At 40.5% G+C, this 24152-nt stretch overlaps 1 protein-coding gene across 2 annotated transcripts in view; it reads left to right on the top strand.

The window, feature by feature from the left end:
* THSD4 (thrombospondin type 1 domain containing 4) overlaps nt 1-17826 on the top strand; it is a 637279-nt gene extending 619453 nt beyond the window's left edge. For both annotated transcript variants that reach the window (XM_075208082.1, XM_075208083.1), the window contains 3 exons: nt 4046-4225; nt 9019-9163; nt 14622-17826. In XM_075208082.1, the coding sequence (XP_075064183.1) occupies nt 4046-4225; nt 9019-9163; nt 14622-14764 (468 nt within the window). In that variant the 3' untranslated portion in view covers nt 14765-17826. The remainder of the gene's footprint in view (nt 1-4045; nt 4226-9018; nt 9164-14621) is intronic.
* Nucleotides 17827-24152: the final 6326 nt, after the last annotated feature.

The raw sequence follows: 24152 nt of genomic DNA, 5'->3' as shown, positions 1-24152 counted from the left end.
TCTCCATTCTCCTGGGTCTCCTATGAGTCCAGTTCCACGTGTTGCTGACTCCTGTGGATTCGTGTCCCTGTTGGTCTACTCACCTGTGCGCTGCACCTGCTAGACCGCTGCCTCACCTATCCAGGGACTTCCTATCCAGTCGGCCTCCAGCCGCTCAGGTACCGCTGCAATCCCATCTGACTGCTACTGCTGAACCACGGTATGCATACTTCTCATTGACTGTGCTGTGTATTGCATATCTTGCTGGACTGTGTTTGGTTCTCTCTGGAGTCTGCTATCCGCTGAGTCTATTGCCATCATTGACTGTGTTATCATTGTGCTGGACTACTTCAAGAGACTTTCTAGATTGCAGACCTGCTCAGTCATTTATATATATATATATCTATATTGTGCATATTACTGTGGATCGTGTATAAGGTGCCTGTGTATATCCTGTGTTGCAGTCTTCCCCCGTGCACCTCCTCACATATATATTCAGTGGTACAACTTGCTGATGTCAGACCACTGATCCCTGTTTCCGGTATCATCTGTTCCATTATCCTCTCACATAGCAGTGGTACGGCTTGCTACCACAGACCACTGACTACCTGGATACCTCCACTTGGATTCCATTCCTTCACTCAGACAGCGGTACAACTTGCTACCCGCAGACCGCTGACTCTCATCACCTTCTTGTTTCTGTTGGACATTCCTCCTCACTATAGCAGTGGTGCAACTTGCTATCGCAGACCACTGACTACCTTCACGTGTCCTTGTCCATACAGTTCCTTGTGTATTATTACCTCATTATTACCAGTGTTGCTAGTCATAGACTTTCCTGAGCATCTCATCGGCCATCATTTCATGTTCCGTGATCACCCAGCTACCAGAGTACCCTATTACCATCTACATTGCTCTGGTAAGCCTACCATCTGGTGATTCCTGGGTAAAGACTCCTAGTGCCCGTGACAGTATTAATCCCAGGATCCAAATATAGTAACATAATAGAATATGCAGCGTGGTTTCACATATAAAAGTTCAACAAAGAATGAGAGAATGACTGGGCACCTAGACAGGCAATGTTTGGGAGTCATCCAGAAATGACTGCAGAGCATAACATGATCTGGTCCATATTACCCACATTTTATTAAATTTATGTATAGAGTTTCTCCTTGAAGTTACAAATCTTGTGTGTCCCACAGTGTCATTTACCAAGGCCACTCATTTGTTAAAACAGGGATTTTTAGCCATCCTCATTCTGGCTACATCAACCTTAGCCGGTGTCATTAAATTGGGTAAACCCATATTCCAATATGTTTTCAAAGTGGTTTCTAATGACAGCCCAAATATGCATAATCTGGTAGACTAGGGAGGAACATCTATCCCAGATATTTAATACAGCATTTGGGGACAAACATATGACAAAAATGATAGTCCTTTTAAATTTAAATAATGTACGCAAGGGGGAAGGCATTCAGTCAGATTTTGTGGAGCACAGTAATTCATCATCATCATCATTTATTTATATATTTATATATTCACAGCACAGATATTTGCTTTAGAATAGAGTATGACTTTATTTTCCTCATTTAAATATATACTTTTAAAAAATGATTGATACTTATACAGAAAGTATGAATGCTCCAAACAGAAATTGGATTTCAGATTTAAATTGCAAAAAGAATTACTGCATATGATATAGTTAGAGACAGTTCTTACTTCCCAGCACTAAAAATAGAGATAATATTTAATCATTAGGTCTCTCCTGCTTAATTGTAATATGCAAATTGTGGTTTGAATTTAATTTACACGGATCCCTTGTAGCAGGATTTGGTATACGGTCACATGTTGTTTTGGTGCATTGAAAATTATGATCAACGCTCTGACACAGGAAAGTATGTACTGTTACAAAGGCCTTTAACCCCCAGCTGAGTTCATATACCTCAGGGTGACAGGCGGATTTGTCTCAGGTGGAATTGTTCCTGTAAACATACACATAGTTCTCCAGGGCTGAAAAATGGAACATTAGGGAGTTTGCATTATTTATTTGCTGTCAAAGTATATGGTAGGGGTGTGGATAAACACTACCTCAGTTATTTGGCTACATTTCCTCAGCCGGATGCTCAAGGAAGGTACTTTGATTACAGAAATATATAAAGATTTCAGGCTACCATTTATCAGTGTAGTGTCCTGTTTTTTGCCCTAGGTCAGGCTGAGTTACAGCTGCCAAGTTTTAGTTAACGACACAATCCTTTCACAGACTCCTTTAGCTTAAAAAAAGTCTGTGGGGAAATTCCCCCTTTCTACTGAGAACTCCCTAAGCAAAGAGAGAATAAATAGAGTGTTGAGCTGTCCCAGCAAACACAGATCTTTCTTTTTCAGCAATTGCCTTGTGTTGACTCCTAAGGTGCCCGAAGTAGCCATGCAATACAAGTACTTTTACATAACTAAATCCCTTATTGGTAGATCTTGTTTCATAAATTGGGACGGGACCTTTATATTGAGGCATGGTCAATATCGATTCGGGAGTGACTAGACAGAATTATCTTCATAAGTTGAGCATGACCTAAAATATCCAGATTTTCACATAGAGAATGTTACAAATAATGGTATTTGAAGGGTGATTGGAAAGTGCTTCCAAGTACGTACCTTTTTGATTGGGAATGTTGGCAGGTATGGTAACGGCTTGGCTACATAACGATTTATCATCTCGCTTTGCCTGCTTTATGACTAGTAATTTGATTTTTCTTGCGTAATCACTTTTCCTATAATGTTCAATGAGTAATCATTGAAAAAAATGTCTAAAATGGTTGATCGGGTGCCTATTACTTTACATTACCACAGTGATATCTAAAGCAGAATTCACCATAACATGTTGAGCAGGGATGCCATCAGAAACTGTGGGGCCCAGTACTAATTAATCTGGCAGGGCCCCCCTCCCCATACATGTGCCCCCCTCCCTCTTCACCACACATGCACCCCATATCCCTCATCACAGTACATTCCCCCACTCCCTCATCACAGTAAATGTTCCCCTCCCCCCAAAGTAATTGTTCCCCTCTCCCCCCCCAATCACAGTAAATGTCCCGCTCTCCCCTCCATGCATTCACAGTGAACGTCCCCCACCCTCCACAGTTAAGGTCCCCCTCTCCCTCCTCGCCCCCATTCACAGTTAAGGTCCCACTCCCCCCAATCACATTTAAGGTCCCCCTCCCCCCCAATCACAGTGAAGGTCCCTCTCCCCCCAATCACAGTTAATGCCCCCCTCTACACCCCACAGTTAAGGTCCCCTCTCCCTCCCCCAGGCACAGTTAATGTCCCCTCTTCTATTTACCCTTCTCCTATAAAATGAATACCTAATTAACTTACCTTCTCCTCGGTCACTGATACACTGGGAGCACGGCGCGCAGTGATGATGACACCGCCGTGCTCCCAGCCTATCAGAGCCTGGGAGGCGGAGCTGCAGCATCGCGGAGAAGAAGGGGCAGCACAGTCAGTCAGATTGAGAGGCCCGGACAGTCCAGGGAGCCCCTACTCTGTCCGGTCCCATCACAGCAGTACTGGGTGTACCCCCCAGATGGCGGCTCTGACGTTGAGACTGGGGTATATGTACAGCCCCATCTTTGCTGATTTTACCTGTACTGATTAGCATGGTGTTACAGATTTGGTTTCTGGGAATCTGGGAAGAAAAAAACAAATTACTATTCTAAAGAAAAATTGTATTAAAGATATTTTTCATATTTCTTGTGAAAATAAAACAAAAACAAAACCTTGGTTTATAATCTGGCTCATTGAGGGTAAAACTTTGTAAGCTGCCAATTCCCAAAACGTAACATGATTTTCACAAACACATTAATAAATAGATTTAATATGTATTTTTTATATTTACTTGAAGCTCACCTTTGACACTTTAAGGTTGGCAAAACTAAAGTTACTTCATTTAAATAATAGAGCTTATCAATTAGAGTGCCACTGTTTTAGCATGATTGCTACAATGCTGAGTAATACAGTTTTTAGATGATCTGTGTGTATGAATGAAAGGCTTGTGTTTTGGTCTCCTCCATAGTGCTCAGTTGAATGTGGAACTGGAACTCAACAAAGAGATGTAATTTGCATTCAAAAGTCAGCTGAGGGTTTCACAGTTGTAAAGCCATATGATTGTTCATATCTGGAGCGACCTCCAAACCAACAGTCCTGCCACCTCAAATCCTGCGGCACAAAGTGGTTCTATACTGACTGGAGTGCGGTAAGTTGTTTTATTGTAGTAGACATTTTTCTATTAAATAAATGTGTTATATATTTCACACTTTTTAGCAGTCGTATGTGAGAATTCAGTGCCACACTCCTTTCCCAGGTGTGCCTATGACAAAGTGCCTATCTTTGCAGTGCCTCCACCTTAGTCCGAATTAGGTGTCGTCTTCATTAGGTAATGTCCAGGAAACTGCAACACCAGAGGGAGACTAAGGGAATCCTTTCCCTGCCTCCTATCTGTGACCTTGGACACACAAATCAAATAGGGGCACTTCAGACTGCAGGGCCATAGCTAGTGCTGTGCGAGAGGGGCGCCCACCCAGGGCGCAAGGCTGATGGGGGCGCAGTTTATGAATATTTTAGCTTAATTTGGTTAAAATTGAGGGCTAGGGGAGCTGCACTTTTGTGTCTCGCCCCAGGGGCGCTAACATTTTAAATTACGGCTCTGTGGGACTGGTCTTTAGATGCCACACCAGCATGTTTTATTTCTAAATCTGGGGGACCACTAAATGTTTTAATTTTTGTATGAAAAAACATTTTTCCATAAGAAGGTTGCTTTGCAATATGTATATAAGAGGGTTAAGCGAAATAGCCTATCAAACAGAATTTTCTGTGTAATGAATATACACAAGAACAATATACATATAAACAGTGTTTATACTATAGAGAGTCCCTCTCCCTTTCCCATCTTCTAGGCCTTATAAAGCAAAGAGGTACTTCAGTCCTATCACTATATTCACTGGTTAAACACTAATAGTTACTAAAATCTATATACTATGCTCTAATGACACAGGCAGTATTCAATAAACATAAGCAATAAAATTGCAATGCAGTAATGAATGTCCAAATCTTTGATATCCGGTAGTATCACATGTACAGATCCTTGCTTACTTGATCCAAGACTTTAGGAACATATTTGCAGTTCAGAAGAATAAAGAAATAACAAAGCTCACTTGAATCACTGGGTTTGGCAAAGCATAAAAGCCAGCAGTAATAGCACACAGCTTGCAGAATCTTACCTCAAGAAAGATACATATTTCTCCCGAATAGAACATCAAACACTCCTTCTCCCGCACTCAAAATGGAGGTATAAAAAGGTGCAAATAAAAAGGTGACTGCTCCCTCCTATTAGCTATAATGCCAAATAATCATCATCGCTTTCTTTCTTCCAGAGTATGCCACACTTTACACTTGCAGTTTACTCACTGAAATACTTCTCATTTGAATTTAACAAGCCCTTTCTTCTAGATATCTCAGTCTCAGAATCCCTGGCTGTTTCTCCCTACACTTTTACCGTCACTAACTTACTTGCTCCCGTGCTGCTGATTTTCCTGCCTCTGTGTACAGCAGCACTTCCTGGTTTGGGTGCTCACATGATCGTGGCTGGGAGGCGGCTTTTACTATCTGCAAATTAGATCAGTGGATTCAAAACTTTCTCAGTTCGAGGCACCCTTTGGGTCTCCATAATTTTTTCAAGGCACCCCTAAGCCAAAATATTTACCAAGAAATCCCCTACCTTGCTCACAAACGGCCAAGGCACCCCTGTGAGATCACTGCGGCACCCCAGGGAGCCATGACACACAGTTTGGGAACCAATGGACTATATTAAGCTCACCTGGACACTGCAGCTTTGTCAGAGCAACAAGTTACCACTTAGCATCTGGCTCTCCCTGTGTATCCTGAGCTACATTTTGGTCTTTTCCTGTGTATCCGACCCGGCTCTCCTTTAACTACTCTGCTGCCTGTGTATCTGTGTATCCGACCCGGCTATCCTTAACAACTACGCTTCTGCCTGCTCCCCTGTGTATCCGACCCAGAGTTCCACTGCATACGGCTAGGATTCTTCTGCATGTGCTGTGTTTTTTCAGCTAACAGATCCTGCTCCTCTGTGCATTGTTACACTACCTCTACAGAGTCTATTCCCCTTTTCTGCCGGTCCTCTTACCAAACGTCTGTCTCCTATCACGTCAGTGGGCTAACCTAGGGACCGCGACCTGCGGACCCCCGGCAGCAAAGTCCATCCCGCCTTACAGCGGTTCTTGGTGAAGACCAGGGGGTTCGTTAGACTCTGCGCCTTAGGAAAGCCAGCGCTAATACTGACTGATAGAAAACTCCTGAGAACCATAACAATTACCCTTGAAACTAAAATAGTCCTGCAAAAAAGAGTTTTAAAGTAATATCTTTGGATCTCCCCACCAATTGCCTGTCTAACTAATCTGTAGCCACAAATCTCAGTCCAGGAAATAGATAATTTAATAAATAATCATTACTTATCCCACAGGTCTTCAACTGTTGCTTTCAGCATGGCTTCTCTCAGCAATGGTGGCTGTCAGTCTGACCCACTCTTCTCCAAACCTTTCCTCACACTTCTGAAATACTTCTCCAGTCCCTTCTTCTCCATGACAGGGACTCTTGAGCAATGAACGACTCCTTGTTCAACTGTGCAGCTTTCTCCAATTCTCCCTCTCCTCTGTCTCCTGGCCCCCAGCCTGTCTCACATAACCTTTTCTCAAGTGTTTAGCTCCTTCTCTTCCTGCTTTCCCAGCGCCGCACACAGATTTCTCACATCTGCGTATCTCTCTGAACACTGTCTCACCCCAAAGCAATCTAGGAAATGTAGTTTCCAAGCAGTCTCTCTGCATTGTGTTTCACATGTGCTGCCTGTCATAGGCACTGGAACTACATAATTGCTGTACTGCAAAGAATGTCAACATTTATTCTCACACCAGGATTTAAATTAAACACTAGTATCTACTGATTTTAGTAGTTATGATTACAATAGGTCTCAGCTTATTACTATAATTATTGTTGTTGTTTCGCAAGGAGCCACAGTGCTTCGCAGAGCTGGACAGTGGGGAGAACAGGGTATACATAAAACAGGTAGACAAGGTAGATAAAGTAATTGCAAACATAAGAACAAAGTGTACTATGGGCCCTTCTCATGAGATCTTATAATCTTACAAGAAAAAGGTAGAGCTGGAATAAGAGGTGTGAGTCTGGCTCAAGGTGAAGATTGAGACAGTTGTGAGGAGTATTTTAAGCTCTAAACACCCATACCTTTATTAAAGATTTGATGGCTTGGGAATAGTCTGAGTAGGCATGATAGGAAATTTCATAAATGGGTAGCAGCACAGAAGAAATCTTGTAAGTGGGAGTGAGAGATGAGGTGAGGTGCAGGTCAGTGATATATGTAAGAGGGCATGAGGGAGAGTATTTCAAGATGAGTTTAGAGATGTGTGAAGGGGCGGCGCTAAGGGGTTCTGTAGGTGAGGACGAATAATTTATATTTGATTATGTAAGCCAATATAGGGTTTTGCAGAGCCATGTTCCGCATGTGGGGAGGCAAGAGAGTATGATTAGTATCTCCTTCGCATTTACAATGGACTGAAACAGGGATATATGGGTGAGTAGAATGTCAAATAGTATAAGGTTGCAATAGTTGAAGTGGGAGATGAGAGTGAATGAATTCTAGCAATATTTAACAGTGCAGATGAGCTGGAGAGAGAGACTGGATGTGAGGAATAAAGCAGAGGGTGGAGTCACGTTTGACACCAAGGCAGTGAGCTTGGAAGACTGAGGAAATTGGGGTGTTGTTGACATTGAGGGGGTTTTGAGGTTAGGAGGGAAGATGATTATCTTGGTTTTGGACATGGTAAGCTCTATATAGTGTTGGAACATCATGTGGAGGTTGCAGAGAGGCAATACAGAAGGAGAGAGGCAGGGAAGTAGAGATAGATTTGGATGTCATCAGTGTAGCGGTGATTTTTGATACCGAGTGAGCAAATTAGTTCACCAAGAGACGAGATGTACCAATACAAGTGCTTATATTAAAATGCACCAAATGAAACAGTTGTTTAAGCAACTTATGGGGTAAATATGTATACATCAAATATTTTATTTTCAACTCTATAGTGATCCTAGATTTTCTTCTGGGCTTTGCATAAACTACTCAAACACTTATTAGAATTTTTGTGCAGCAAATTGATCACATCTGTGTTAATTACTGGCCTATATTATATATATATATATATATATATATATATATATATATATATATATATATATATACATACTTTTAAGGACTGAAAAGAAATTACCTTTTGTTAGACATATAAAACGTATTTACTGTCAGACTGTACAGTGGTAAATAATTACAAAAAATATAGGAGGATCCGATATGAATTTGCAATAAAATATTTAAAGCATCCATAAAGAACCTATCTTTTTATTGTATGTACCCATTTCATCTAGGTGAAAGCAATGTATAATCCTAAATACATATCCATGCTAATCTCTTTGTAGTAATTAAATGTGGTGTTAAATAGAATTAAGCACAAGACGATTAATGTGACTAGAATCACAATTGTATTCTTAAATGTTTCTGTAACTCAAGTAGCTTTAGTTCTAACAACTTCCTTAATAGACTTTTAATTTGAATATATCAAACAAATTGTATTTTAGGTTTAGTAATCATTTAAGAACAAACAGGGCACTGTTTCACTAAAGTAAATGTTCTCTTTCTAGAATAAACATTCATTGAAGCACTTGAAATGTGTTGCTGCATTCTGTACCATATGGGTTATGAGAACTTACGGTCTTATAAATACCTAATTGGAACATAAAGCTTTTTCCAACAATGTAAAATCAAAAGTTTGTTTGTATAGCAGTATATTATTTACAAATATACCTTCTATATCATTGTAAAATAGCTGACTACCTTAAAATTATGTAAATGCAATTATTACATAAGAAGTGTTCTACCTTTCTGATGTCCCTTGAATCTTCTAGTGTTCCAGATCTTGTGAAGGTGGTTTCCGTGTGCGTGAGGTCCGGTGCCTGGCAGATGATATGTCACACAGTGATAAGTGTGAAGCAGACCTTAAGCCAGAGGAGACAGAATCATGCAATCCGCAGGATTGTATTCCTGAAATAGGTAAATCAGTAGAACCTGCCTGGAAACAATAAAGAAATATAAAGGTTATATTTACAGTATGTTAAACAAGTTAAATAAAAAAAAATCATGTGTAAATTTGGTGTAATGTACAAAGTGTTAAATGTAGCCTTGTAAGACTCTTTAGAATATATTTTGACCTTAAAGCATTATACACATAGGCATTATTTGAAATAATTTAATGTGCATTCTCAAAGCCTTTTAAATACATTTTGACGCTGATAGTCAAAAAAATAATGTAAGTGAATGGACCTATGTACACTTTCTGACAAGTGTTCACTTCGGTTTGCTTTGCTTCGTGTAATTATGGATGTTGCCTGCAGCGTTCAGAAGTGTTAAGCGTGTGTTAGAAAATACACTGGAGTTCTAAGAGAATAGCACCTTCCAAAGAGCCAGCAATTTAGAGACCACTGTGAGGAGTTCCACCATTCCATTTTCACCTCATCTTTCACACCCCAAAACCAAGATTCCCATTAAAGATGTGAAGTCAACTTAGACAACATTCATAAAATTCTCAAATTGGATAGCATCCCCAAGAGCTTACCATTTACTTCTTTTAAAAAAATATTTTTAAGTATGTGATGACCTCTCCATACAGTGTGATGAGGATAAGGTCTTATTCAATTTCCATAATAAATTATACCTATCAAAATATTCTCCTTATTCTGCATGTAGCTTTAAAAGTTCAGATGTTTTGCCAGTGGAATTTTGGCTATCCCATAAAACCTTGTCGGCCACAAATGTATAAGAAAATGGTTCTCCTCCATCAGTGGCTTTTGGTTTGGAATATTAAACCTTCCTTAAATATCTTTGCAACCCGTTATTAAGGATTTAGAAATGAGCTGAACTCCCTTAGGCTTATATGCCAAGGGGGATAATGGTTCCTCTTTTGTTGCATTTGTACATTGGTATGCCTGCTATCAGAGTGCAATGACAAAGGCTAAGACAAGACTGAGAATTATTTAAATATACATATTAAGCTTAACTATTATTTTAAGTTAAAATTTACACCTATATTCAATGTTTTTACATAACACTCACTAAGTAAGTACTTAAATTGGTGTTCTTTTTATATAGGTAACGGAACTACCCATTGGCTTCTAATTTCATTTTTTAATATATGTATTTATTTTTTGATGTAGTGCCAGACTATTTCTTGTTCTCACATTTACAGTAATCTTAGTTGTCTTGACAGTATTTGTTCAGATGCTTTTATTCACTTGTACACATTTCATTAATTTAACCTTGATTTTCACTGGTTTCTAATATATGTATTTCATAAGTATAATACATTGGGTAATATAGGTTATAGTTAAATTACTTTAAGGCAATGTTTTTCAACAGTCCAGGTTTTAATATCTGATATTAAGTACAAGTGACTTAATTGGTGCCTAAGTGATTTTGAGTCAAATGCCAATGGCCAGGTTTTAATAACTTTTAAACTTGCATTGTTAGAGGGGTTTGAAGACCACTGCCTTAAGGTGACCAGCAGCTATTTCTCTGCAAATAAATTGGTCATCATGTAGGTGTTTGTACAATCTCCAGGAGCTTAAACTGAACAGAACAGAAGCACCAAACTTTACTCCCACAGGAGTTTCTCTATACTTCGCTAACAAACCACTTTCTGTTATCTTTGTGAACACCCAAATTAAATTTTTTAAACTAGCATTATTTTTTTTTAAGCCTGTGTATACAAGTACTTATGGAACTGTAACCCTATGTTTTATTTAAATTTTACCTTTGTATTTGTCTAAAGTAAAAAGTAAAGAGTGAATTTATATAAATATTCTTATTATAGGACCTTGTCTAGTTTCTAAGAGTGTGCTAGTAAGTCTGCTTACAGAGCTCATCATTCAGTACAGTTGCCATTGTTTTTACATCTCTTCAACCCAATTCCTTTTTATTATGACAGAGGTCTCCTAATAATCCTCTCACAATACAATAGGATAGGGGACATCATGAGGGACAAGGCATGAAGTTATTGTGGAAGTGGTCAGGACTGGAATGGACCAAACAGATAATAGACAGAACAGACAAAGAGGTAGCAAAGAGATAGACTAACATTACATCCATTTTTTTCCCATTGTAAATTATACGCATTAGTTATAACGGGTAAAAATTCCACCTAATGCGCAGATGACAGTGCAATAATAACACTCTTATTTTTTAACAGATTTTCCGGATTTTAAAAAACATGCACATATCACTTGAATTATGCTCGTTAATCCATTCATCACACACACTTATATCACCAGAATTTAGGCTGATAATGCTCGATCTCGTGTGGCTGAACGCCATTTGTCCCTCTAAGTAATTGGACGTGTGAAAGTTCTAATATGCTCTTGACATCCGTAGAACAATATCCCATTAAGTACTATTAAGGAGTAGATGGAACAGGGCAATGTTCTGTAGCTCTCTAGTGATAAGGAAGGAAATTCCCTTAAATGCAGATATTGAGAAGGAAGGGGTCATAATAAATCAGTTGGAAATGATTCATATATCAGAAGGTTTAAATGCTCTGAAGAATATATCTATCTGTCAAGGAGTAAGTAGAACAGATCAATATCCTGCAGCTCTCTAGTGATATGAATCTGCAAATCCTTATTATGAAAAAGGAAAGGCTATGAGAAAGGAGCTTTGTAAAACCACAGTGACCCTGAGTGTCAGTGAAAAATGCCTATCACTATATATAACCATGCGTTAAAGGTAATTTACAAAAGTACCTAATTGCCCACTTAGAGCGTGGGTGTGTACCTATGAATGTGCTGATGTTTTGATCTCCTCCTAGGGAAAGAGAAATATATTAACAATCAAAAAAATATGTTTTATAATGGGAAGGATGCAGATATTGTTTGAAAAGAGGATGAAGAGCCACTTAAATTTTCATTTTATGGACATATTATGCATTTTTAAGGGAGCCCCTTGCTTTGCGAAATTGTAATTGACCTGAGCTTTCAAAATTCAACTATTCGGAACTAGGGAATCAGAGTCAATCGCCAGTAAAAAAAAAAATGAAATTCACATATTCCGATAATATGCAAATGAATGTCGAAATTCGAGAGAAAATAATTTTGAGGGTTTCATATAAACACCCCAGTTGATGTCTCTACCTTGAACATTCCGTTTGATATTGGGAAACCATAGGTCACAGCTTTAATTAAATTGCTGTAGAAATTGGTGGCAAGAAAACAGAGCATTGGTCATCTAAAACAACCAATGCTATAAATAAATAATGAGGGCACAGTCATACCCCTGGTGCCTCCCAGAACATGGAGACCCACCACCCCCTCCTTTGACTTAGTCGGGAGTCACTACAAAGGCCATCCTTGGATCTCCCTGCACACACACACAAACACATACATGCAGTGCTCCGCAGCCTGACTTATCTCAAAACCACAGACACCAGCGTATTGGTCTCTGACCACATCTCAGTACAGCCTAGCTGTGGCCTCATCTGAAAATGTAAAATATTAAACAGAAAAAACAATGATAAAGATGTCAACTCAAAAAGGGATGTGAGGGTGGAGAATCCATGATGGAAGAGAGATGCAGAAAGGAGCAGGGGACATATAGAATCAGGCAGGTGAACATTCTAAAGCAGTAGTTCCCAAACTTTTGCAGTTCGCGGCACCCTTAGAGTGTCCATAATTTTTCCAGACACCCCTCCAAAATAATTACGGAGCAGTCCCGTTTTATAAGTAGCTGGGTCAAAAAAATGTAATAAGTATTTAGGTCAGGACAGAAATACTTATTTAGTTTTTTTTAAAAAATAATACACATAAATCCAAGGGCAAATAATATTTTTAGATATTTTTTTCATTTATATATCTGTCAAAAAATTATTTACAGCTAACTCACACTGTGCCCTCCATCATCTCCACACACTCTGTGCCCTCCATCATCTCCACACACTCTGTGCCCTCCATCTTATCCACACACTCTGTGCCCTCCATCTCCACACACTCTGTGCCCTCCATCTCCACACACTCTGTGCCCTCCATCTCCACACACTCTGTGCCCTCCATCCAGGCCCGGCGCTCCCATTAGGCAAGGTTAGACACTTGTCTAGGGCGCCGGGCTCTGGAGGGCGCCACAGAACTGGAAATTAATTTTAAAACTGTGCGGCGACCACTGACCATACCTGTCACGGCCGCCGCACAGCATTCAGATGCATGGGGAGGGGGGGGGGGGAAAGAGGCTATTGCTCACCACCGCCGCCTCTCTGCTCCGTCTCCTCCCCTCCACTCACTAGTGTCAGTGAGTGGAGGGGAGGAGACGGAGCAGAGAGGCGGCGGTGGTGAGACAAGGTAAGAAAAGACGGGGTGAGGGGGGAGGAGGGAGGAGGGCGCCGATTTTTGAGGGGGGGGGGGAGAGGGCGCCAATTTTGCCTAGGGCGCCATGGACCCTAGCACCGGCCCTGCCTCCATCTTCACACACTCTGTGCCCTCCTGTGCATCCACACACTCTGTGCCCCCTCTGCATCCACTCGCTCTGCCCCCTCTGCATCCACTCGCTCTGCCCCCTCCTTCATTCTTTTGCCCCTCCATTGCTGTTTCCTGTCACTATTCCCCTCCGTTTCTTTATTTACCATACTTGATCTTCTTTCTTCTGTCTTACCAATTCGGAAGTGCCTGGGACCCAGCATCTTCTCTCCTGCCGCTTGTCACTGTATGTCGGGCGTGATGACGTTACGCTCGACATTCAGTTCGAAGCAAGGAGGGAAGAGAGGATGCTGGGTCCCGGGCACACCGGATTAGTAAGTTTTTTGGGCACTCCTGTGACAGCGCCGCGGCACCCCTGGGAGCCGCGGCGCACACTTTGGGATCCGCCGTTCTAAAGAGAGGAGCTGAGTTGAGCCAGTATTAACCCCTGGGAGAGTTGGAGTGCCGGCTTAAAGCACCCAACCTTAAGGTTTATACTATCTCGGGCCTAATTGGGCTTAATTTTTCCTACTGCCTGCAATTCTTCACTAACAAATTGTATGTTTTCTCAGTATTGGCTCATAAAGCATGTCTACTTTGAACAAATGCATTCATAGCACTGCAATAATATATGAAATTTCAAGTAAAAAAGCTAAAAGGATTTTCAGATCAGGATGAATTGGGTTTGCAGGCTGGTTGCTACCTATTGGATGAATGCCAGTAGGAACATATTTAATCTGAACAAATATTGTACCCCGAGGTGCAGGTGACCTCTAAATCTTGCCATACCATCCACATTTCTAATAACATGCAATAGAGGTAAAGTTGCCAGTGCTATAGATGGAGCATATTTCTCTTAGACAAATGATGTTGTTCAAGCCTAACACCTCCAAAGTTCACCCGGCACTATTGCCGGCAAAATACAATATTTGGAAAACTGTGTTTTGGTACAGAAAATCAGACTGTATTCCATTATTCTGCTTGACACTAAAATCCTTTTTTTTATTCTTCTGTCACAGATGAAACTTGCAAAGACAAATACTACAACTGCAATGTGGTAGTACAGGCCAGACTTTGCGTATATGCTTATTACAAGACTGCTTGTTGTGCTTCCTGTGTGAAAGCAGCGAGTAGACAATCGGGATTCCTAGGACCAAGATAACAACTACTGAGTCTTTTACCCCAACACAAGAGGCAGCAGCGAAGTGGTGACAAATACTGATGACTCCCTGCCTCTGTCTTGTACAGTATGAACTCTTCATTTTACTTCACGTAGGACTTCATTACAATCCAGCTCCTTCAATCACCACCACTTTTATAGCAACGTTTTGACTAATTACTTTAATAACAGAGAATTTTTCACAGCACTGTTTTAAACTTGACTTTGTGCACACTGTTGTTGGAGCAATAATATACCCAACCTTCACCAAATTAGAGGAGCCAAATTAAGAGGCACAGAGTTGGCGTCTCTCTCTCTCTTTTTTTTTTTTTTTTTTTTTTGTTACTTGGGTTAATTGTGGTATTTCATGTACTGTATATAATCAAGAAATGGTTCTAGATTAATAATAGTCTGGGATGTTGGATTAACAACCTTGTAAATAATGATTTTATATATAAAATGGAAATGTTGCAGTCTTATGGTTCATGTTAGTACAATGGAATATTTTAAATAAAAAGTATGTTGGGCTATTTGTAAACTTATCAATAATTAATCAAAAATATATTAAAAAAAACAAAAATTAAAATCAGGCATAGAAAAGACGATTTGTAATCATGGGGGCTGGTGATTGGAATGTATTATAACTGTTGTATAAATCTAAGGTGTAAAGCTCACATGCATTCCTGGTAGAAAATCTCAGATATCTGCACAAGTGCTGTACACACCCCATCCCCACACTGTGTACAGCACCTTCCTATTGCACATACTGTACTGTCCCTGCAAGATGAGCCATACTTTAAATATTTTAGTTTCAGGCTGGCAATATACTGTATACCAATATATATTATCTCAACAGATGCTGCATACTGTTAAGAGGGGACAATATGATTATGAAACAAGGCCCAAGATAGACACAAAGGAATGGCAAAATTTGATACTCAAACTAGTACCAGCCTATATCCTCCGTAATGTTTAGCACCTTATGGCTGATCATTATGAGAAATGCAGCTGAAATCACTGGAATGCAAAGTTTCCGATTTAAAAAGTTAAATTTACATGTTCTCACCTTCCAAACTTGCAGAGTAACCAACTGTCCTTAACCTCCAGGGAAAGCCACAGATTTTTTAGATTTGTCCCCCCAAATTATACCTATATTTCAGCATAGACCAACTCCACAACAACATTTCTCTATTTGTGTATGTTAAATGCAATTTCTATCATAAAGTTGTTTATTTAGGCTTTATAACATACAGTTATTGAAGAGAAGTAATTTAAAGGCAAACAACTTGTAGTGCTCCAATGCCTTACAAGACTGCAGTGCATGTGATATAATGGTGGGACTACTGCTATCGGAGGGAGGGCAGCTGCCACAGGGCCCAGAGGTGAGGGGTCCCAACAGTGCTAGGTAGCAACCCCTGCTGTGCCCACTCCCCCAGCCGAGGCCCCCTCACTGATCTTAGAGCAGAGTGGACGCATATTCTGATCATGCGCACTAATGTCCCAGTCTGGGCATCACTGCACCTGCTAAAAACCTGTATATGCTCAGAAGAGGCCCCAGAGCAGGGGCCCGGTAGGCTATAGCCGCATTGCCAGGCTTTTACTAAAATGTTGTCATGGGACTCGACTTTGCACTGTTTTCCCCTGGTTTGATATGCTTAGATGTTATAGCTCAGTAAGTGTCTCCGCAATTATGTTAAAATGTTGGAAAATTATAAATTCTGTATGCATTAAGAGGTGTTCATTTTTCCCTGGAACAAATCATTAATTTGTCATTCTATTTTAATTACAACATTGTGACATAAATGTCTTTTTCATTATGATATTTCTGGACTCATCCTTTTATTGGTTGAGTATAGTTGAAACAGAAAAAATTCTCAGTGAGTACTAGGAATTGAATTGCATTAGTTTCTTCAAGCTAAATAATTGCTCGTTCCTCTGACCGCTAATGATCTTTTAATCCTCAAAAACATTCTGCAGTGATGTTGCAAAAAAATTTAATTAAAACAAACAAAACAAGTTTCGTCTGTAGATACTAGATAAATTAGGCTTTCTTATGGTGTTTGCAATGTCCTGAACCAAATTCCTACCATTGGTTGATAGTAGTGCACTTTGCTGCTATTAAATCCATAGCCAATTAGTAATTGTACTGTAATGCTTTCTGCACCAGGAAATAGATTAAATTCTTCATTAAGTTTAACTGAACCATAGTCTGTTGCTTATTAAAGCTGCACTTGCAGAATTGGACAATTTAGGAGCTTATTTGGAAAAGTATTTTGAACTGAATGCACAATTGTATTTTATGTGACCTGATTTTATACATTTTTTGTCTATACACTGTGATGTAATCAGTGAGCTGACGGAGGCCCAGAGTGCATTGTAATCTCTTCTCGCACTCAAATGGTCCTGAAGGATTTAAAGGACTTTACACGTCTGCCATACCGTGTTCCACCTTTGTTTATGATGATGCCACTTAAAATAAAAAGACATAACAATGAATACAATTCCGGTAAAAACAGGTTTCAAACACACACTTTGAATCATGTTTCTCGTTCTGATGTTTAAAACAACAAATCTTGCTTACTACAAGGTATTTTTTGTTCTCTCCACATTAGCAGGTGAGGATTTTTGTGATGGAGCAATGTTTATGACATTAAGGCAATATAACTGAATGAAAGAGTCAGCCTACTAGATGGTACATACATTATTGAGAAATATTTGTAAAAAAAAAAAGGCAGTTACTGTCACTTCGAGAAAAAATATGCATATTTAGCAGATTTTTGGTCTGTTATGTATGTCCTTTTATTCCAGGACAAGTGTTTTATTGTGCTCTATTAAGACAATGTCCTAAGGGGTATTAAATTGTATCCTGGTTTTTCTCCCCTGTCAGAAATTGCCATTGGCTGTGGTAGCTGACAATCAAGTGCATTCCACAAGTTTCTGTTAGTATAAGTGAATGCAGGAGTGGATGGAGTGCCTTTACAGAACTGACATTTATTAGAAAGGACATTGTTATTGTGCTGAACCAGTCTTTAAAAACAGAATAAATTCAGATCCATTGAAATACAGATTTGTGTGCCTGACTTCTGTTAATGGGTAAGGGAGTCTGAAGGATGCAATTTTGAAATATATTAGGAGAAAATAATTGGACAACAATGTCAACATGGTTTCATGGTCCTTCATGGTTTCATGGTCCTTCATGGTTTCATGAAGGACCAGTTATGCCCATCAGGAGGTAAGTTTTGGACTTAATCTTGGTAGCGCAATTAATATACGGAATAATATTGAATGCTTTTGCAAAATCCAAATATACAGACGTGGACAAATTGTTTGGAACCCTTAAAGCTAATTGAAACAATACTTCATTCTTCCTAAAAAGTGATGAAATGAAAAGCTATTGTCACATGTATACCTTCATGCCTGGTGTGTCTTAGAAATAAAGCAAAGAAACAGTGAAAAGAGATAAATTATTGCTTATTCTCCAATAATATTCTAAAATGGGCTGGATACATTTGTTGGTACCTGTTGGAAAAAATTATAAATAATTGGATTGTAGTGATCTTTAAATCTAGAAGATGTGATGCTAATTCAAGAAAGCAAATAATCAGTCATTCAGTCTATTTAAATGGATAAAAGTAGTTACTCTGCTGTTTGGTATCATTATGTGCACCACACTGAACATGGATTAGAGCAGCATGGTAGCTTAGTGGTTAGCACTTCTGCCTCAGAGTGCTGGGTTCATGAGTTCAATTCCTGACCATGGCCTTATCTGTGTGGAGTCTGTATGTTCTCCCCGTGTCTGCGTGGGTTTCCCCCACTCTCCAAAAATGTACCAATAGGTTAATTGGCTGCTATCAAAATTGACCCTAGTCTCTCTCTCTCTGTATGTGTGTGTATGTTACGGAATTTAGACTGTAAGCGACAATGGGGCATGGACTGATGTAAGCGAGTACAGCGCTGCAGAATTAGTGGCGCTATGTAAATAGATGATTATGATGATGATGGACCAGAGAAAAATAAAGGAGTGGGTTATGTGGAGAGATCAGAATTTTTTTTTCCATGTTAAAGGTAAAGACCATCTCCAAGCAACTTGATGTTCCTGTGACTACATTTGCAAATGTTAAAAAGTTTAAAGTCCATGGGAACTGTAGATAACCTCCCTGGATGCAAGCGCAAGAGAAAAAATTGACCCAAGATTAAACAGAAGAATAGTGAGAATGGAAGTCCTCTTTGGCGCTTTATCTACCAAAGAGATTCAAGCTGAACTCCAAGGTCAAGGTACGTCAATGTCTGATCGCAAAACCCAACGATTTTTGAGCAACAGTGAGCTCCATGGAGGATTTCACTTTTGAATGAATATAAAAAAGCCAGACTTCAATTTGCTACAATAAATATTGACAAGGCACAGTGCTTCTGAGAAAATTTCCTTTGGACAGTTGCATCCAAACTGGAGCTTTTTGGAAAGTCACATCAGCTCCATGTCCACAGATGAAAACAAATGAAACTTTCACAGTAAGTATGGTGTTCTTCTCTTTGAAACATGGAGTAGGCTCAGTTATATTTTGGGGCTGCTTTGCTGCATCTGGCATGGGATGCCTTGAATCTGTGCAGGGTTCAGTGAAATCTCAAGATTATAAATGGATTCTGGAGCAAAACATACTGCTCAGTGTCAGAAAGCTCTGTCTCAGTTGCAGGTCATGGCTCCTCTAAGAGGATAATGACCCTAAACACACAGCTAAAAGCACCCAAGAATGGATATGAACAAAAAATTGGACTATTCTGAAGTGGCCTTCTAAAAGCCCTGGGGATAAATGTATCAAGCTCCGTCCCATGTGAGAAGATCAGCGTGCGCGGATGGAGCAAGGTAAGTGGTGTGTATGTGTGAGATGTCCGTAAAGCGTGTGTCAGTAAAGTGTGAGATGTCTGTAAAGCGTTTGTCAGTAAATTGTGTGCGATATGTCAATATAGCGTGTGTCAGTACAGTGTGTGTGTGCGTGAGATGTCAGTATAGTGTGTGTGTGTGTGTCCGTGAGATGTCAGTACAGTGTGTGTGTCATACTTGCCAAATCTCCCGGAAATTCCGGGAGACTCCCGATATTCGGGTCAGTCTCACGGACTCCCGGGAGAGCAGGCAACCATCCCGCTACTGCTGTCCCAAAATGACGCGATTCGCAGTGAATCGTGTCATGTTGGCCCCGCCCCCCATGAGAAAATGTAATTTCCGATGCGGGGCCAAAATGACGCGTTTGGCCGTGCCCCGCCCCCTCCCGCCATGCCCCTCTCCCGAAAGAACTTGCCCAAAGTAGGCAAGTATGGTGTGTGTGTGTGAGATGTCTGTACTGACATCTCACGCACACACTGTACTGACATCTCACGCACACACTGTACTGTGGCCGAGATGGGAGAGGGGGAGGCCAGTAAGGAGGAGGTTGCAGTAATCTAGGTGGAAGATAATGAGTGAGTGGATGATTGGAAGTGAGAGGCTTGGGGAAAAGCCCTGCACAAGACAGGTTTCCAATCTCATATTACAAGACCTTTAATAAACAAATTGCACTTCTGGTGGGCAGAGTATAAAGTATGGTCGCATTTTAGACACCCTTCATGTCATGCTACTGAATCTGTTGCCATCACTCTATTTTAGCCCCATCTTTTGTAAACTATATGGGCCTCATAGGCCTTCTTTTTTTTCCCACGGAGTCTGGCCAACGGCATCCATCCAGGGTGATCAGTATACACTGAGTTGGGACCTTAGTGGCTTCCCTCAAGCTATTTGTATTCTCCTCTATGCTGCCCTCCCCGACGAGCCTTCTACTGGCATCTCTGTTTCGTACCATCACCAACATCTGGGAGGTACCCGATATTGGACGTGCTGCCCCCTGAACTATCGTTGACCACTTACCCCTGAAGTTCCATTTGTCCCGATGCATGTGGAGGAGAGTTCAAGTTAACCAACACGCACCTCGCAGGGGACAAGAGGAGCCATGGAATTCTGAGCTGCCTGGACGCGAATATTGCCAGCTTGACCTGTGAGTGTAAAGATACAGTACCTGCAGAGCTGAGGCCGATGGACACCACACCTTGTGCCAATTTACTTGGCTTCCTGCTTATCGCATCCCAGCTATCGCCCAGCATAGCGACATCCAACGACTGCTGAAGGTAACAATGGTGCAAGTCACAGTGCACATAATAATCATTTTACGGGGTGACAGTCTCACACCAACGTGGAGAGCTGCACACATAACCTCCATACGATTCTACTGCCCTCTGCACTCCAGCCCACCTCTGTGCTTTCTGCAGATACCACTCTCTCCCTCCTCCCTTTCCCCCCACAAAGAAAAGTAACAAGTGCTCCCAGAGTTCCCATATCCCCAATTGGTAAGCCGAAATCAGAAACCAATAAATCCATCCTTCCCCCTTCACTCCCTAAAATGCCTGAATCAGATAACCCCGAACCCTCTACGGCCCCATCACAAAGCCCATCTCCATCTATATCATTGATGGAGTTTTCTACCATATTCATGCCCTAGATTGAAAAACAGTTCCAGGCCTTGCACAATACTGTTGAAAATGCTCTTTCTACAATCTCGGCCAACACAACATGTATCACTGAAATGGAACAACGCACCAGTGATGTGGAAGATAAAATTCTCTTTCTAAAAGCCACAGTAGATTGCAAGTTGCAAGCTTTACAGCAATTTACCTGACAAGCTTGACGACCTGGAAACGGGAATCAGAGGAATAATCTTCGAATCATAGGTATACCAAAAATGGTAAAAGGTCGTCACTTCACTCAGTACCTCATTGTTAATTCCATTGGCCTTAGATATTGAAGAAACGATGCACAAGACCCAAATTGGGAGAGCACACAGAACGGGAGGGTGACAGGCCTAGACCTCACCTGGTCATAGCCAAATTCCTTATCTATAGAGCCAAGGAAGCAGTTCTGGGTGCCTAAAAGGAAACAGAGATCATTGACTATTGAGGTTAACAAAATCAAAATATTTCAAGATTTTTTCAGTTAGTCTCACAGAAAAGGAAAGTTATCTGCTGTATGCAAATGCTTGATTGACAATAACAAGTGTTTGCCCTACTCTTTCTGGGCAAACTAGAGGTAACCGAAAATGGACAAACCCTGTTTTTCTGATGACCCTGCTGAGACCACCCACTATTTCCTTCATAAGTCACTATCACAGGGTCCACGGTTGGAGATAGACAATACCCTCCTCTTTGAGGCAATCTGCAAATACATTGTTTAACTTTTTTTGCATACTACCTTATGTATATGGATATTTCTGCCTGCCCAATGCCTGATCTATGTTTAGGTTTTTCTACGTTATATATTTATTACATTTATTCTCATTATGGTAAAGTGTTAAATATACATTCAAATGTTCATACCTTTGAAGATACATCCCGACTACTTTTCTGGGATTTACTCCAGCATGTTAAAGGAAAAGGAAAAAAGAAAATTGTGGTTGAATAAAGTTCAGGATGCAATGTATTTTTTCTTTTTGACATGTACCATATTTCTGGCTTTGAAACTGCACTTAAGGCATGGGGAAAACCAGGCCTTACTCCTACTAGAGGCGCTCTTATCCTCTCTGACCACTGGATCACTGCTTATGATACTGCCGACTGTGAGTAACCGTTCCCCGGGTGGGGGCGGCAGTGAACTATATATGCCACGCACACAACCTGATGCTATTTCCCCTCCCCATCCACCTCTGCCCTTAAAAATTGTATCTTGGAACATGGGTGGCTTAAATTCTCTATTTAAGATCTGAAGGTCACATGGCTTGCAGAATACATATTGGCTCCATTTAAAAATAAATCTCGGGGAATGACGGTGTTGTTCGTGAACAATGTGTCTTACACCATCTCAGATAGGGTAATTGTAATTGACCTGAACGGTCGATACATATAGCTGGATAATCCAGATTTGCAAGCATAGATATACACTTCTAAACTTTTATGGCCCAAACGTTCTCCAGGGACACACCGAATTTAATCATAGGGGGAGACTTCAATATGGTGGATGACCTGACCCTGGACAAACGTCCTATTCCTCAGAACACTTGGTCTGACCTATGAAATCAGATAACTGAACTCAAACTAACACATGACCTCACAGACCGGTGGAGACTGTTAAACCCCACAGATAAATCTTTCACTTTTCACTCCAGAGTCCACAACTCCATTTCTAGGCTTGATTATATTTTAGTGGCAGAACCCTTAATAACAGAAATTGTTAAGAGTGACATAGTCTCCATACGCCTATCCGAATACACCCTGGTATTTTTGGCACTCCGCCTTCTTTTCGAGGGCCAGCGGAATATTATGTAGTGGTTCCCATCATATCTGTACACATTGCAAAAATGTATACAGCAATCTTAAATATCACTGGAAGGATTATTTGGGCAACAACATTGACCACTTTGACAACCCAGTGCTGTTTTGGGAGACCTCCAAGACAGTGCTGCGGGGGGATATAATAGCTTACATGGCCAACAGGAAAAGGGAAATTAACAAAACTAGTCCCTAACACAACTTCTGCAGGTACAGTATAATGTGCATATCTCTGACCCTAATGACTCAACTAAATATAAACAGGCAAAGCTAATATTAGAAAGCTCAGGGCCAAACTAAAATAGACTATTAAAAAAAACAAGTTTTACAGATGGGGCAACAGGGCCGGTAGACTTCTGGCCAATATATCTAAGCGCTTGAGAAGCAAAATCCATATAGTAGCAATTAAGAAGGATAACTTCCCTGTCCACTTAACCAAGTCTAAAGCGATTGCTGACGCTTTCTTTAAATTTTATCAGGCATTAGATACTGCAACCCCCCAAAAAGACTCTTTTGAATGACCTCCTCCACGAAGCCAATTTACCTAAAGCCCTGACAAAGGTAATCACTAGATCAAGATATCTCTACACAAGAAATCTCAGATACGATTTAATCAGACATATACTACTCTCAGTCTGAAACCAAATAAGGACCCTATGTTAATGTCCTCATAACGCCCCATCACACTGCTCAACATGGACTTCAATACTCACTAATTATGGCAAAATGCCTTCAGAATATATTACCCTCCTTACTTACCCCACATCAATTATGTTTTGTTCTTTGTATCTCTAACTCTTCCAATATGCTCCACAGCCTTGATGCCCCTAAGCAATTTGCTTGTTTTTATTTTTTTTAAAACAAAAAGCTCAGCTACCCATAATTACTCCTCCTAAGCTTTAGAAGCGCACATTTTGGTTATACCCTAAAAGGATAAGGACCCAACCCAACATTCGTGAGACAAACCCATGTCTTTGCTAAATGTAGATATTAAAAATCGCTGGCTAAAATGATCACAAACTCACCTCAAACGGCTACCGACGAGGAT

Source organism: Mixophyes fleayi, chromosome 4, assembly GCF_038048845.1.
Source record: "Mixophyes fleayi isolate aMixFle1 chromosome 4, aMixFle1.hap1, whole genome shotgun sequence".
Classification (NCBI taxonomy): domain Eukaryota; kingdom Metazoa; phylum Chordata; class Amphibia; order Anura; family Limnodynastidae; genus Mixophyes; species Mixophyes fleayi.
The sequence above is the reverse complement of the archived record's forward strand: the minus strand, read 5'-3'. Positions and strand labels throughout refer to the sequence as shown.